At 43.0% G+C, this 16,357-nt stretch overlaps 1 protein-coding gene across 3 annotated transcripts in view; it reads left to right on the top strand.

Moving 5' to 3' along the window:
- The window catches only part of VIT (vitrin), a 1,955,513-nt gene that overhangs the window by 684,276 nt on the left and 1,254,880 nt on the right, over positions 1-16,357 (top strand). For 2 of the 3 annotated variants that reach the window (XM_086927073.1, XM_086927074.1), the window contains exon 7: positions 2,342-2,419. The exons of the other annotated variant lie outside the window; for it this stretch is intronic. In XM_086927073.1, coding sequence (XP_086783199.1) covers positions 2,342-2,419 — 78 coding nt within the window. The remainder of the gene's footprint in view (positions 1-2,341; positions 2,420-16,357) is intronic. 3 annotated transcript variants of the gene reach the window in all.

Here is a 16,357-nt window from a genome sequence, read left to right on the forward strand (position 1 = left end):
TTCTCTAGGGGCCGATCCCCTGTTAGGTGTGTCAGTGCTTAAGGCCAATGTGCATTGGGCACGGGCGCTGGCACAGGTGGCAGAATTAGCCTGACCGTTAAAAGGCCAGGTAAGATCTGTAACCTGGTTGTTATATACTGATAAATAAACGACTAATTCCACTTCCTTAACAAAGGGATATTTGTCTCTCATTCTAATGAGAATGTTTCAGCATTGATCACTGAACCTGAATAGTAGTGACAGGTCCAATCAGGAAGCACCAAATCCATATCGAGGCTGCGCCTCCCCTGGTCCTCTCCTGGCAGTTGGCACTCTCCTTTCGCTATGATAATTTAGGATGGATTTGCGCGCCGACAAGTACATCATGTCCAATTTTTTTAATAGACTGCACTCTGCCCTATGGGCTATTTACTTCTACTCTAGAGGTGACATAGGTATTAGGAAGGGAGATTTAGGCCTGAAAAAACATTTATTTTGCCAGGTCAAATTGTCAGTTTAAAACTGCACACAGGCTGCAGTGGTAAGCCTGAGATGTGTTTTAAAGGGCTACTTAAGTGGGTGGCACAAAAAGTACTGCAGGCCCACTAGTAGCATTTAATGTACAGACCCTGGGTAGATTAAGTACCACTTAACTAGGGATTTAAAACTAGATAACATGTGCCAATTGGGTGTAAGCCACTTGTACCATGATTGAAGGAGAGAGCACAAGCATTTTAACACTGGTTAGCAGTGGCAAAGAGTGCAGAGTCCAAAAGCCAACAAAAACTAATTTCATTATGTTGATGAAACCCATACAGCACAGTAAAATATGAAATAATTTCTGTATTACACATTTCACTATGTGGCCCTTTGTAGCACTGCACTTTGGGTAGTTAACGTATCCAAACATAATATATGGTAAACATACAGGTATGCAGAGCACAAAGAGCATATTTGAGTTGGAGAGGGGTTATGGCTCACTACAAATGATGTCACAAGTGAGTAATGTTGCCCCTTCCCTCGCTGAAAAGTGGTAATAAAGAGCATATTTTTCTAGGTGTATCTGCACATATGGTTTAGACATGACATTGTTTCATGTGCATTTGTTTTAACGACTTTATTTAACCAAAACCAGGATGTAAGGGATTACATGTGTGCAACAAGGTAAATTCATACATAAGAGATATCATGACTATTATCAAAGTTGTTTTCCTGTTTAAAGTAATTGTCACATGCAATCTGTGAGGCAATTAAAACTGTTTTCTTTAACCAACTTTTGCCTACACTGTAGTACTAATCCCGAATGTGAAATTTGCACTGTAGTATTAATGTACCAGTGCGTGCTTATTAGTGCAATTTCTCTTAATAATGTGTTATCAAAGCCACATTTATTTTCAGTGTCGTAGCATAAATGTATATATATGCAATTGAAAAATGTGTGAGAACATCACTCATTCGACTGCTTCGATAAAATGTTACGTGATTTGTTCGCGCAATTCATCCTATTCATGTGAAGTACTTTCTTTCACAGAAAGTAAAGGAAAGAAAAGTGTGTCATATCCGTCCGTTTTGGAATATGCATCTTCAAACCTGACAACTGATAAAACAGGCAAGAATATTGTATTATAATCATGTGATCCTTCGCATAAACATCGGTACTTAGTAAGTTTTTGGGGCCAGAAGTATCAAAGGGTTTTACCCATTCTGCACTGCACTTTGGGTAGTTAATGTATCCAAACATAATATATGGTAAACATACAGGTATGCAGAGCACAAAGAGCATATTTGAGTTGGAGAGGGGTTATGGCTCACTACAAATGATGTCACAAGTGAGTAATGTTGCCCCTTCCCTCGCTGAAAAGTGGTAATAAAGAGCATATTTTTCTAGGTGTATCTGCACATATGGTTTAGACATGACATTGTTTCATGTGCATTTGTTTTAACGACTTTATTTAACCAAAACCAGGATGTAAGGGATTACATTTGTGCAACAAGGTAAATTCATACATAAGAGATATCATGACTATTATCAAAGTTGTTTTCCTGTTTAAAGTAATTGTCACATGCAATCTGTGAGGCAATTAAAACTGTTTTCTTTAACCAACTTTTGCCTACACTGTAGTACTAATCCCGAATGTGAAATTTGCACTGTAGTATTAATGTACCAGTGCGTGCTTATTAGTGCAATTTCTCTTAATAATGTGTTATCAAAGCCACATTTATTTTCAGTGTCGTAGCATAAATGTATATATATGCAATTGAAAAATGTGTGAGAACATCACTCATTCGACTGCTTCGATAAAATGTTACGTGATTTGTTCGCGCAATTCATCCTATTCATGTGAAGTACTTTAATTCACAGAAAGTAAAGGAAAGAAAAGTGTGTCATATCCGTCCGTTTTGGAATATGCATCTTCAAACCTGACAACTGCTAAAACAGGCAAGAATATTGTATTATAATCATGTGATCCTTCGCATAAACATCGGTACTTAGTAAGATTTTGGGGCCAGAAGTATCAAAGGGTTTTACCCATTCTGTGTTTATGGGAAAATGTGTTAGCACATAAATGATTGTTTTCAATAGTACATTACTACAACATTAAGGAACATGACCGCCCCTCCCTTGCATTACTTTGTATGGTATGGAGATTGACTGACGCAATATGGTCAGTGGATACATTCGATTAGAGCTAAGAAACCTAGGTGCTGCCACTGGCTTAACCATGTGACCAAAAATCACCTGATTCTGGACATACAACTTAATCTGCTAGTGCCTGAAATTGTAAAAATCTGTGTTTTGAGAGCACATTTCACATATATCTTTGTACTCCTTCCTACTACGCAGAGAAAAATATGCAGAATCAGATCCAATGGTCCTAATTTTCAAAATGAACAACTGCAGAGCTTCACCCTGGCGATAAAATGTAGTACTAAGGAAAATTCCATGGTAAGGCAGGTACTAAATTTCGGGTTTGAGGCACAACAGGGGTGTTATCGGGTGACCATTCATTGTGCATAAAACACGGACAAAGATGTTAGTTTTCGGTATTCACAAACATGTGCCTGACATTTCCCATCATGGAAATAAATAGAACTATCCTCGGTGGTAATGGGCAATAAACACCCCTACATTTTTTTGACAATAAGAAAAGGAAAATCTGTTTCGAGTGGATAAAAACACACAAGAAAGACAAATAAAAAAGTATGAGTGTTCAAGAATAGAACAAAAGGAATATGTCTTTTACAATCAATTACATGTTGAAAAATATTTGCAGTCAGAACAGAGATCGAAACAAGAATGCTGCAACAGGCTAAAAAACATGGAAGATTCTGAGAAAATTAGTAGTTGATTGGATGTTGCAGGTGTTTAATTTACCAAACGTATTGGGCATACTTTTTTAAAACACGTAAAAGATTGGGCATCTAATTAGATGCTTATAATTCGAACCAGTTTCTAGCAAGTACATCGTAGACTATTAAAAATCCAATATCAGATAAGTCTGTTGTACAATCAGAGCTCTTCATAAACGAATTCACACCTATCTGTGAGCAGTAATTGTTCGTTCTCACGAGACTTCAGCCCTTTGAGGACATGTGTGCCGATATTCTGCTAAACCAATAATGGAATGTGATCTTTATAGCAGTCATGAAACTTCTTCAGGGCCATAGGTGAGGAGTAAACTCATTCAAAATGCCCTCTAAATGTAAGTCATGCTATAACTACGGGCTCGCTGCAAGCAGTAGTGAGTTACCTCTTTCTTGAGGTTTACGTTTTAAAAAAGCTTATAAGAACTGCACACTTTTGCATCATGTCTGATTTAGCCAAATTGGGCCTTCGCTTACTACCCAAGTTCAGCTATGATGGTCTTTTATTTGCCTGCTGAAAATTGTCGAGGGGAAGAAACACATCAAAATTATACTTACAATGTAGTCATGCTGTAAACACAGACTGCGAATTCCAATTATGGATTTTTATTACAAGGCCAAAAATAATTGGATATATACACACCACAAAATCAGCGAGCATAAGTACAGGAAAATTAATTCAGAACCAAATCTACGCATATAATTGATTCGGCTAAAGAGACACAGAATAACAACCTCCAAGATTAGTACACAACCCAAGATGGAGGCGGAATCCAAATCCCTTTTCAATAGGAAAGAAAGCATGAAATATCTTTCCCTACACTACTCTCATGCATGATGGCTCTGGCTGGTTCCCCTATCTTAATTCTCAAAGGTGTCAGCACGTGGACACTTCCTTAGAAGTACTCTTGTCAAAATGGGTCAAATAGCTCAAAGCTATGGAGCTCGCTCTGAAGATGCTCGTTCTCCTCCGAAAATCTAGAAGTCTGATTTTTTCTGTCCCTGCGAACAATACAAAAGGAACAAACTCAGCCCCCTCCTAAATGTATCACAAGACAAATTATTTTGCTTCGTCAATACTGTTGGGATTTTCCATGACTTCTTTAATTAACACTTACCTCGCTTCTTTGTGACCTTGGAGTGCAGATAGGCCAGGCACAGAAGATATCCTCCCCTCTCGCTTCTCAGACTGTTCAAAGACATTCCAGTTATCTCCTTAAACTAAAAATAATGATGGTAAATTCCTTATACCTACAATGCGATGAGAGCATACTGTTCTAGCACAAACAAAGATACAGTCAATAAATTCTTCAGTTCAGTAGCTGAGGAAGTGAAACCGTGAACAACCTGCAGCTCGGGGCCTAGACTGCAGGCAACTTTAACACACACAATTACATAATATGAATATAATGTCTTCCTACACAGGTGCATATAGAGATAATGGTCTCTTCTATTACATGCAAATTCTATGTAATATGCAAATTAAATTTCTTGGTTAACATGTAGAATAAACGCATTTAAAAGACATAATACATCGTAATACTGGAAACATATGTGGCTGCGTTTAAACTATGAGTATGATGCACCCCTACAATTAGAATGCTGTATGCCCTCTATCAGTTCCCCCCTCTTATGACTAGTGTCATAATACCAACATCTTACTTTCTCTTACAGATCTTTCTTTGCAGAAGAGATCAGACTAAACAGAAGTTGTAGCCTGCCGTCCCTGTCTGAATTTTTCTAACCCTTTGAGATGCAGATAATGACTTCCTGCAGTCGTTCTAACTGTTGCTCTAGTTTCCTTAAGGAGTTTTCATTATGACGTGCCTTTTGCCATTTGTAAGTCTTAATGGCTCCCAATAGCACAATGATACAAATGACTGCTATTATGATGGATTTCAAGATGTATCCCACTATCCCTTGTCCCAGGCTTCCAAAGCAACTGCCAATCTTCCCAAAACCATTGCCAATTTGTTCCCATAGGCCATCTGCAGCCAAGTCACGCACATCTTGATAGATTTCTGAGATGTTACTGATATATTTGCATATATCCCGACTATTGCCTGGAATATATGTGCAGCATTGCTGCACTTTCAATAATTTACCGTCTCCTCCAGCTTTTACTAGGAGAACGTCTAAAGTAAGTTGATTTTGAAAAACCATAGCCCTTTTCGAGATCACCCTCGTAGGGAGGTCAGCGCTCTAGTTCGGCAAGTGGTGGCAAGGCATGAAATGAAAATGGAAGCCCTGTGGCTCGCCCCATGATCGCGCACCCGAGCCGGGTGATAATGATGGTCTGACCGCGCAGTGCCACCTAAGAGATGTGGCCCCCGGGATCCGATGCAAGAACTCTGGAGAGCTGGGTAAGAGCCGGACAAGAGGAGCGACCCGCAGTGGCAGCCGAGACCGATTCACCTCTCGACGCGACAAGCGCTCTGCAGGCTGGGGTGACACTTCAAACCACAGATCTCAGCACATGCCAGAGCAGCTCCCCAGCCCGCCGCCTACCAACAGTGGCTCCCCCAGCCCGCTCTGAAGCGGAGGCCAGGCTCCCCGTGCCCCCAGGGGCCAGAGCAGCGCCGGAGGCTCCTCTCCACACCAGGGATTTATGGTTCTCCCGGACCTGCAGGATCACCATGCAGCCCCGCCGAGAAAGGTGAGCCCTGGCCGTGCTCCCTGGACGCCCCACGTCTGCAACAGCCCCCGCAATTCTGGGCCAGTAGCGAGGGCCCATGCGGCGCGGCCCTGGGGGCACACACACCCCTTCGCAAAACAAAGCAGCGGGCCGCAAAAACACCAGATGCAGGCAGCAGCCCTGCAGCCACATTCGAAGGAAAGAAACTATGCCATGGACTCTCCTGGACTTCTTTACTTTTTCTTTTGTCTCGGCTGCCATTTTGCTGCTGCTCTCGGCCGCTTTTCTCTGGACCCTGACCCGCTATCTTGCCCATTCCCTCGTCCTGTAACCCTTTTCCCTTGTTTCCCCCTTGACGATCCTCAAATGTTTCTTCCCTTTTCTGATTTGCCTTTTCCCCATACCCGTCTATCCCTCCCACCCTCCCTTGGTGCTGTGACTGCATCCCCCTTCCGACCCCACTTAATGGAACTCTGCTTTTCTGTATATAGAGATAACTCTAATCACTAGTATATGCAGTAGACCTTTGTACTCTCTACCATTCCTATGTGATTCTTAGAGTATATCCCTTTGTTTCCCTTTTCTATGTATATATAGATAACTCTAATCACTAGTATATGCAGTAGACCTTTGTACTCTCTACCATTCCTATGTGACTCTTAGAGTATATCCATTCGATTCCCTTCCCTATGTATATAGAGATAACTCTAATCACTAGTATATGCAATAGACCTTTGTACTCTCTACCATTCCTATGTGACTCTTAGAGTATATACATTCATATCCCTTCCCTATGTATATAGAAATAACTCTAATCACTAGTATATGCAGTAGACCTTTGTACTCTCTACCATTCCTATGTGACTCTTAGAGTATATACATTTGTATCTCTTCCTTGAGTAACTTTACTATTTGTACATTTGCAATTTTTCTTCGGTGTGTATCTCTTCCTTGTGTGACTTTACATCTTGTGCATTTGCAATTTTTTCTGTTTGTATCTTTTATGTAACTTATGTAATCCTTAGTCCTTATGTTTTGCAACTGGTTCTTATGTAAAGCGCTCTGACACCTTAGGGTAAAGTGCGTGCTATATAAAATCGCATTAAATAAAATAAATAAAATAAAATACTATAGTTGCTAGCTTTCTAATTTTCACATCATTCAAAATCACACCCACACTCGGTACCATGGCTCCAAATATATCACCAACAACTTCTCCAGCACTTACACCACGTTTTCCTCTGTGAACTCCTTTTCCCTCTAAAGGCCATAGATCCTCTACATGGAAAATCTTGGGAAATACCACTGCTAAATAGCAAGTGCCATACCAATTTTTGAGCAATTTCACATAAGCACTTTGTCCACACGCAAAATACACATTTGGCACTATTGTCACCTTATCCAATAATGCCTTCCTTATTGCTTCTTCAATCAAGAAAATATGTTCACAATCACTCTCACCACAAAGATCTTATCATAATAAGTTGACGGGTGTCTAATGCAGAACTTCCCCTTTTGCTTAAAGTCTAAAGCTATGGGATCAGGGCGTCCCCTTGCCTTATGATCTAGTTCTTCCTGTGTCCATGGGATAACCTTATGCTTTTGGTCTGGTCTAAATAAGGTCAGTCTATGACGATCTTCTATCTGATCCACAAATTTCTTTTCAACATCAATTAGCATGCAGGTTAAGTTATGCCTGTGAGAATACCAAGTTGAAGTACTAGAAAAATATACCATAGAGCTATACTTACCAATAGCCCATATATCTTATTTACCATACATGAATCAGTCCGCAATGGAAAAGGTTCAATTGTTTATTTTGCAAAGCGCCCTGTACAAGGGAGCCTCCCTCTGACCACAGCTCGCAAAGGTGTGCAGAGGAGACTGCTTGATCATAGTCAAAACAGTGCATATATACTTTCGACATACCTCATAGAAACCTCGTACATGGAAAAGTACCAGTTCAAGAGAGACCAACAGGAACACCATATAAGGCACAATAGATTGGTTCGAAACTCTGTTAAAGCTATTCCGGGGGTAGGTCAGTGAAGGTGCCTCCCTTTCGTTCTGGTGCATGGGAGTACAAGCACGGCGCCTGCAGGAATGTGCTCATCCTACAAGAAAGAGCAGATGTGACCTTGGGCTTCCTAAGTTAGAAGCAATGCTTTGTTCATAGCCTAGGCCAACCTTTCAGACGTTCTTCTTAGCAACATGTCACGTGTTTTCCCTGCTAACGACAGAGGCCTTTGGAAACGAAACCAAGATGGCGTCTGCTCAATTCGGGCCCGATTCTTAAAATGCACAAGGGTTGAGTGTATTTACCAGGGACTTTGATAGAAGTGATATATATATATATTGGATGGATGGTTGGCGGTACAACGCGTACCGTCACAACGCATACCTTTACCACGCGGCCGTGACAACGCAAGTCGTTACCACGACTTGCGTTGGGGGTGCGGATTTCGAATAGTATAATTTACTATTCTAACCCCAGTCCCCGTGGACCCTAGGGAAGGTGTTGGGATAGTAAATTAACTATTTGTTATCCTTTAGCGCCCTCCAGCGCAAGTCGTGGTAACGACTTGCGTTGTCACGGCCGCGTGGTAAAGGTACAGCGTTGTAAAAACATCGTGGTAAAAGATGTTTACCATATTGGATATGTTATGACAACATTATAGAGTATCAATTTTATATTCCTTCAGACCTCCCTTTTGGCATAACATAGCCAATATAGAAAAGGCTAGTTTCCTAATCTAAGAACTCACCCTCATCTATCTGCATGAAGTCGGCCACCTCCTTCTGCACTAACTGTTTTTCAATGATAGTCTGGCGGGAAACTGCCACAGAGGAAGTAAGTTTAGCTGCACAATAGGAGCAACATTCTGGGCCACAATGAAGGCACAGGCAACAAACAAATACCACTCCCAGTGCTCCAGCCAAAATCATAAAGATCTTCCAGCCACAAGTAGAGAGGAGATCCCAGAACCACCCGGTAAAAGACCAAGTGCCAGCATCAGCATGAACTTCTGCAGCCAGGCGATGCAATTTTTGAATAGCTAAATGTATAGTGGGGGCAGAATCTGGAATATATACACAGCAGGAGCTGCCGATCACGCGACATGCTCCTCCTCGATCAGGTAGGATGACGTCAAGCACCATCCGATTTTGAAGTGAGACAATCCTCGTAGCCTGAAGCTCTACAGTGAGGTTAGTCAAAATTCCAGCAGTAGTTTGAACTACATTTTCTACTACTCTAGAGAGATGTCTAACATCTCTACTAGTGAAAATGGGACCCCATATTGGAAAGAGACCCTTTGCTATGTCCATAAACTGCTGAGCAACAGTATCAGTCTGATCAGCCTTCAGTACTAATGCTTCTGTATACTCGATGAGGACCTGAACTTCGCTTAGTCAGCTGGTGTGTTTTGTGGTAGTTAGAAGGAGCTATATAAACTGTAGGGTACAAAAAGGACAAATAACATTTTCCGGCCCGCCCTCTTGGAAGCCAAGTATAGGTATTCTCTCCACATACAAAATATACATTGGGAGGAGTAATTAGAGGTGGTGTGCTGGTAGTATGCAAAATATAAGTATAGTTACATCTACTATTCCCTACATTGACATGACCTTTCCCTTGTATACAAAAGAAGCAGTACTATTCAGAATAGGAACTGGCATTACCTTATCATCAGTGATGTTGCGATTCTGGAAATGCTGAAAGTATTGGGAAGAATTGAATCGTTCAAAGTCCAACATTTCCTCTTTTAACCAAGTAGCATTTTCATAAGTGGTGTGCATATTCATACAAGCATCCGGGTCTAGGGATCCCTCCCCGTGGTTCCCCTGCTCATCAAACCCCTGATGTTGTTCTATATATTTCAGAATGGGATCATAATCCTTTTCAGTATATCTTTTGGGTTCAGCTACATAATGCAAATACATGAGTGATAGTAACTGAAACCAGGCTTCACAACTTGCCAAGTGTGATAACGGTAAGGAAATAAACAAATCATGACGATGCATTACAGATGGCAAGAGACCACATACCCAACAGTTTGTCTTATTCGTAGTGCTATGAGCCTCATGCAACATTTCTATAAACGCATTTCTAACATTAGTTTCTCGATGTCGCTCTTTATGGGGAGGCAAAGTATAAAAGAAATGCTCAGGTGGGGTTGCGGTGGTGCCTAAAACATGGTGCATTGGATATTGAAATTCTAAATATATAAACACGCTCATTAAGATTATCATAATTACTGCAACAGTTATTACAAAGGCCACCTTCACTCTGGTAGCCCATCCAGAAAACATAGGAACATTCTCAATAAAAGGTCGGGGTGCAAGGGGTCTCTCATCTTCAAGAGCAAAGCGGTCAAAGGGGCACATCCTAACTAAAAGTCCAAAGTAAACTCGAGAAGGAACGCAAGCCACCTGCCAGAGGGTTTCTTCTCCCTGTGTCCATTTAGAGCCTCACAGGCAGGCTCTTACTATCCATCCACACAATGATCTTCCAACAATTTCACCGTTGCAATTTAGGCCCTTTTTGAATTACACAGTCTTTCTTTCTGAACAGAGCAATGTGTCAGTTCCAAGCTCTCAACGGGTTCAGTCTAACCCTGGGCGGAGTTCGCGGAGTGGGGCTTCGCGGAGCTACGCGAAGTGGGCGAGAAACTACGCCCACCTCCGCACTCCGCGTAGCCCCACTCCGCAAACACCACTGGCCGCCAGCCCCGCCACCCGCCTCCCTCCCGCCCTCCCTAAATACTTTGAAATAAAAGAATCAAATAATTTAAAAAGCACTTACCTTGCCGCCGCTGCCCGCCGCGTCCCCGGGGCTCACTATCTTCCGTCTTCCGTCATCTATACTAATGCGCATGCGCGGGCGGCAGCGCATGCGCATTTTCTTGTGAAAATGCGCATGCGCGGCCGCCCGCGCATGCGCATTAGTATAGATGACGGAAGACGGAAGATAGTGAGCCCCGGGGACGCGGCGGGCAGCGGCGGCAAGGTAAGTGCTTTTTAAATTATTTGATTCTTTTATTTCAAAGTATTTAGGGAGGGCGGGAGGGAGGCGGGTGGCGGCCAGCTACGCTCCGCCAGCTCCGCAAAATGCGGAGTAGGCGACACTACGCACACTCCGCAGACGGAGCGTAGCTGGCCGCCCACCGTTAGTTCAGTCCAGTGTCTCGCTCAATACCCCAGGCAAGCTTATCTTTTACCCTATAACTCAAGTCTTTCCCTATCTCCTATAATCCAAAACTGGGGTATTGCGTGATTTTAGGGGGCGTAAATTGTATCGCAGATGGCCAGGTTGCTCCTGATCATGGAACAACACAGCAGCAGGGACATTTGGTGCAACACAGTTTTCAGAAGCCTCAGGGGGATCAGCTGTTTTACAACTTTCAGAAACCAAAGCTGATTCACCTCCTTGCTGTGTCGCCAACCCTTTCTCTTGCCCAATTTCAATGGCATCCGAGAAAGGCACAAACCGTATCCTTTGTTCTCCCTCTTGTGTTAGAACTCCATCTCGGTTCTGTTGATCAGAGGGAAGCGGTAAGGGTAGCCTCTTCACATGTGATGCATGGATCCAGTTTTTCTTCCCATCCACTTTCACTGCTGTCCGAGTGGCCAAGAGGATCTGATAGGGGCGACTCCCCCTCGGTTCCAGACTCGATTTTCGTTGGTAATTCCGTACTAGGACCCACTGTCCTGGTTCCAGGCGATGTCCGGGACCCTCCGGCAGTGGCTGCAGTACTGCTGAGACCTGTTGATGAATAGAACGCAGATCTTTAGTTAAAGCGTACAGGTAATCTGTCATCATAGGGTGATCAAGATCACAGAAGGATTTGGGTCTTGGGACACCCAACACATTGGCGGGTCGTCCAAAGACAACCTCATAAGGTGACAGCCCAGCCCGAGAATGGGTGGTCACTCGTATTGACATTAATGCTAGGGGCAATGCATCAGGCCAACTTGAACCCGTACTCTCCTGTATCTTTGCCATTTTCAATGTCAATATGCCGTTATATTTTTCAACCAATCCTGCAGATTGTGGGTGTGGTGCTGCATGAAATTTTTGTTTTATCTGCAACCCTGTACAGACAAGCTTAACGATCTCTGCATTAAAATGTACCCCATTATCTGTCCAGATAATTTGGGGTAAACCGAATCGGGGCAGGAATTCCTTAATTAGGGCCTTTACAGTGGCTAGGGCAGTGTTCTCTTTGGTGGGGTAGGCTTCAACCCATTTACTAAAGGCACAAACCACCACCAGTACATATTTGAGATTGTTCACTCTGTCAAATTGAATATAATCCATCTGTAATACTGCGAACGGTAAAGAAGGGGGAGCAAACTTTCCACTAAGGACTGTCTCTCTTCCCCCAGGATTATGCTGCAAACAAATCATGCAATATTTAACAACATGGGCGGTATTTTTTGAAATATTCGGGTTATTCCACACTGGGTCCAATAGGGAACAAATACCTTTTGCTCCAATGTGAGCAGTGCCATGGACCATCACTACTACTGCATACACCAGGGCATTAGGCAATAGCCATCTCTGTCTGTCCGTCAAATCAATCCAACAATCATTCCTGTCCAACCGCCCTATTTCCTGTTCCCATCTTAACAGTTCATCTGTCGTGGCCTCTTTCTGCAATTCCTTAACACTTTCAATAGTGTTATCAAATACTGTAGTCGCCGCCACCCATCGAGTTGCTACACTGGGGAACATTGTGGACATTTTAGTTTGTGCTGTTTCTTTTGCTACTTGATCAGCAAAAGCATTTCCTTCTCCTGTGGTATCAATGATCTTCTTATGGGCACTACACTTAATGATAGCTACCTTTTCCGGTAAAGTTAAAGCATATAACAGTCTTTCAATCAATTGGCCATGTTGTATTCTTTGACCATGGGAAGTAAGGAATCCCCGTTCCCTCCATAGCCGCCCAAAACTATGGGCCACGCCAAAGGCATATTGGCTGTCAGTAAAGATATTCACCTTTAAACCTTCACTCAGCTCACAGGCCCTCAATAATGCTATTAGTTCAGCTGCTTGCGCTGAGTGCTGAGAAACCCGAGCGGTCTCTACTACTGTTCTAAGAGTAGTTATAGCATAAGTAGCTGTGGTTGTGCCATCTGGTAGCTTGAAACAAGAGCCATCCACATAAAATTCCCCTTGTGGGTCAGATAAAGGGTAATCAGTGAGGTCTACACGTCCCTTCGTTTCCTCTTCCGTCCGAAATATACAATCATGGACATCGTCCTTTTGATCACACAAAGGGAGGGGTAGTAACGTGGCTGGGTTCAGAGTGGCACATCGTTTAATTTTAATGTGGGGTGCGATTAAAGTCAATTCATAACCAGTCAATCGTGCACTTGTGAGGTGCTGAGTTTTTGTTCTGTTCAATAATATGTCCATAGCGTGCGGTACCATCACTGTGAGGTCAGTATTTAAAACAATCTCCTCTGACTGTCGAATGGCCACTGCCACAGCAGCAGTAGCCCTTAGACAGCTTGGAAGGGCTCGGCCAACATTATCCAATACTGCCGAGAAATATGCACAGGGTCGTTGATTTCCGCCAAAATCATGGGTTAACACTGAAAGAGAGCAACCGTCACCTCATGCACATAGAGTACAAAGGGTTTTCGGTAGTCAGGAGTACCCAGAATGGGTGCAGAGCAAAGAGCAGATTTTAAAGAATTAAAAGCATCTTGACATTCATTCAACCAGGGTAAGGGTTCATGCACATCTTTTGTAACCAAGTGCAACAGAGGTTTAGTCAGAAGAGAAAAATTAGGAATCCATTGGCGACAATAAGAGGATATGCCTAGAAAAGCGCAAACATCACGTTGAGTACGAGGCACAGACATGTTAGTAATGACAGATATTCGTTCTGGAGTTAATCGTCTCCCCGCTTTCGACAGTAAGGTAGGTCACTTCCTGGCGACAATACTGAAACTTGGACAGGGATACCTTATTACCATGAGTAGCCAAATGACGTAGCAATTTAACAGTGGCCTCCTTGCAACCATCCGCCGTATCAGATACTACCAAAATATCATCCACATATTGAATCAGAACATTACCAGAAGGGAGGACTAACTTATCCAGTACCGCTTTCAGAGCCTGGCTATAAATACTAGGACTTTCAGTATAGCCTTGGGGTGCGCGACAAAATGTGAAACTGCAGCCAGATAACGAGAATCCAAAAATATGACGGCTGTCAGGATTCTTTAGATCGATCACCGAGAAATACTGCGCAGTTGGGGAATCATAGTCAAGATGGCAGTGATATCAGGGACCACAGGATAATGAGGAATCACTATTTTATTAACCTCTCTAAGGTCAATTACAAAACGATAAGTATCTTTATAATCAGGATCACCATCTAAAGGGGCCTTTTTCAGAATCGGTAAAATGGGACTATTACAAATATTTGACGCTGTTTCCTCGACAACTCCTTTCTTAATCAAATCACGAATGACCTGTAATAAAGCCTGTTCACCTTCAGGCGAGATTCGATATTGGGGAATACGTGGTAAATGCACATTTGGTTTTAGTGTTATGGATACAGGTGGTATTTTCATCAATCCGACATCTGTGTCCCCTTTAGCCCATAAAGTGGGTGGTATATCCGAGAATTCAGGAGGGAGGGGTGCATTTTTGACTAAACATTGAGATACACGTTCAATAGGAGGCCGCAATGTTAGGTACACACCATCAGGAGAACAATAAATACGAGCATGCAACTTTTTCAATATGTCCAAGGCTAGCAAATTCTCGCCGCAACAAGAGGTAAGCAAAACGGTGATTCTACAGTAACGGGTCCAATGGTAAAGGGAAGTGGTTTCGAGATGGGGCTGACAACGGGGATGCCTGAAAATCCCACTGATACGTTATTTTGGCCAGACAGAGCAGCCCCTGGGAACAATGCTTGAGCTATAGAACTATTCATAGCTCCAGTATCCACTAAAAACTTCTCAGATGTCCCCATTAATTTCCCCTAGACGTAAGGCCCCTGCTGGTCAACTGGTACTGATATATGGTCCCTGCTCTGTCCGTGGCTGTCTCATGCATAATTGTTTCCACAATAGGTGTCTTCTCGATAATCTTCATTATAGTACTGCCTTCCTTGAAAATCATCAAAATAGTTTTTCCCTGACTCACCGCCGGACCGGTCATCACGTTTCATACTGCTTCGGTCAATACCTCAGCTTCCTCGTCCCCTGCTGAAACCGCCCCGCTCATGCAATAATGGACACTGGGCTCGCCAGTGTCCCTCCTGTCTGCAATTGGAGCCCTGATCATACCTTAAAGGGGGTCCCTGATCTCCGCCTCCTCTCATCATTGCACCCCTAGGAAAAGGGCCCCTACTCGCTCATCTTCCATTTTGCTCTCTGCTAACTTGCTGCAGCAGGACACGAGTTTTCAAGTCCTTAACCTTTTTATCCGACTTATCCTTACTCTCATTTTCCCGATGTTCGTAATACTGAACCATACTAAGGATACCTGAAGGGGTTGACGTAGTCCAAGTACTTTCGGCAGCTTGCAAACGTGTCTTTATTTCTGGTAACAAGTTAGTGACAAATCAATTGACAAATAGCCTTATACCACCCTCAGTGGACAAATCCTGTCCACTGAAGTCAATAAATACTTTCTCAAACCGGGTGAAGAAATCTGACACATTCTCATCCTTCTATTGGATAGGCAGGCTGTTAACTTATCCCAATCTACCTTCCTCGGGGGAATAAGGTTTGCATAAATGTAATAATCCGAGCTGGTACAGCTAAAATCTCATCTTTAGGTTTATTGCCAGGCTTTCGGTCTTTGTCCCATGCCTTAATCTGATCCCAGGTCCCTCCAAGTTCGGCGGCTTGATCTGAATCATGCACTTGTCTCCATATATCCACTGGGACTAAAAGACCGAAAAATAACTCAATGTCAGCTAGTGTCATGACGGCCGAATTTGCGGCTTCAGTTAATTCTTTATAATAAGCTGTAGGATTCTTCCGAGGGTCAGGGAGCTGAGCTTTTAAAGTAAGGACTTCACTCTGTTTCCAAGGGGTATAAACCCACTGATCTTGGAAATGTGCCTCTACACAGGCTCTAATGACCTGACCTCCTCCATCCAATACTTCGGGAACCTCGGGGTGAAAGAAGGGGTGCACTTCTCTCATAGGGTACTGTGTCCCTGCATCTGGACATCTCTTAACCATTCGGTCCCGATAGTTTATTAGAGTTTCAACATTCTGGAACACCTCGTTAACCTGTAATTCGAACTTAAACGCTCAATCTCTGATGTCACACAATATTTGGGGGGCCAGGCCTTATGCCATATGTTCTAATGCTAGTTGTTGAGTAACTGGTTCAAA

This window comes from Lissotriton vulgaris, chromosome 6 (genome assembly GCF_964263255.1).
Source record: "Lissotriton vulgaris chromosome 6, aLisVul1.2, whole genome shotgun sequence".
NCBI classification, from domain to species: domain Eukaryota; kingdom Metazoa; phylum Chordata; class Amphibia; order Caudata; family Salamandridae; genus Lissotriton; species Lissotriton vulgaris.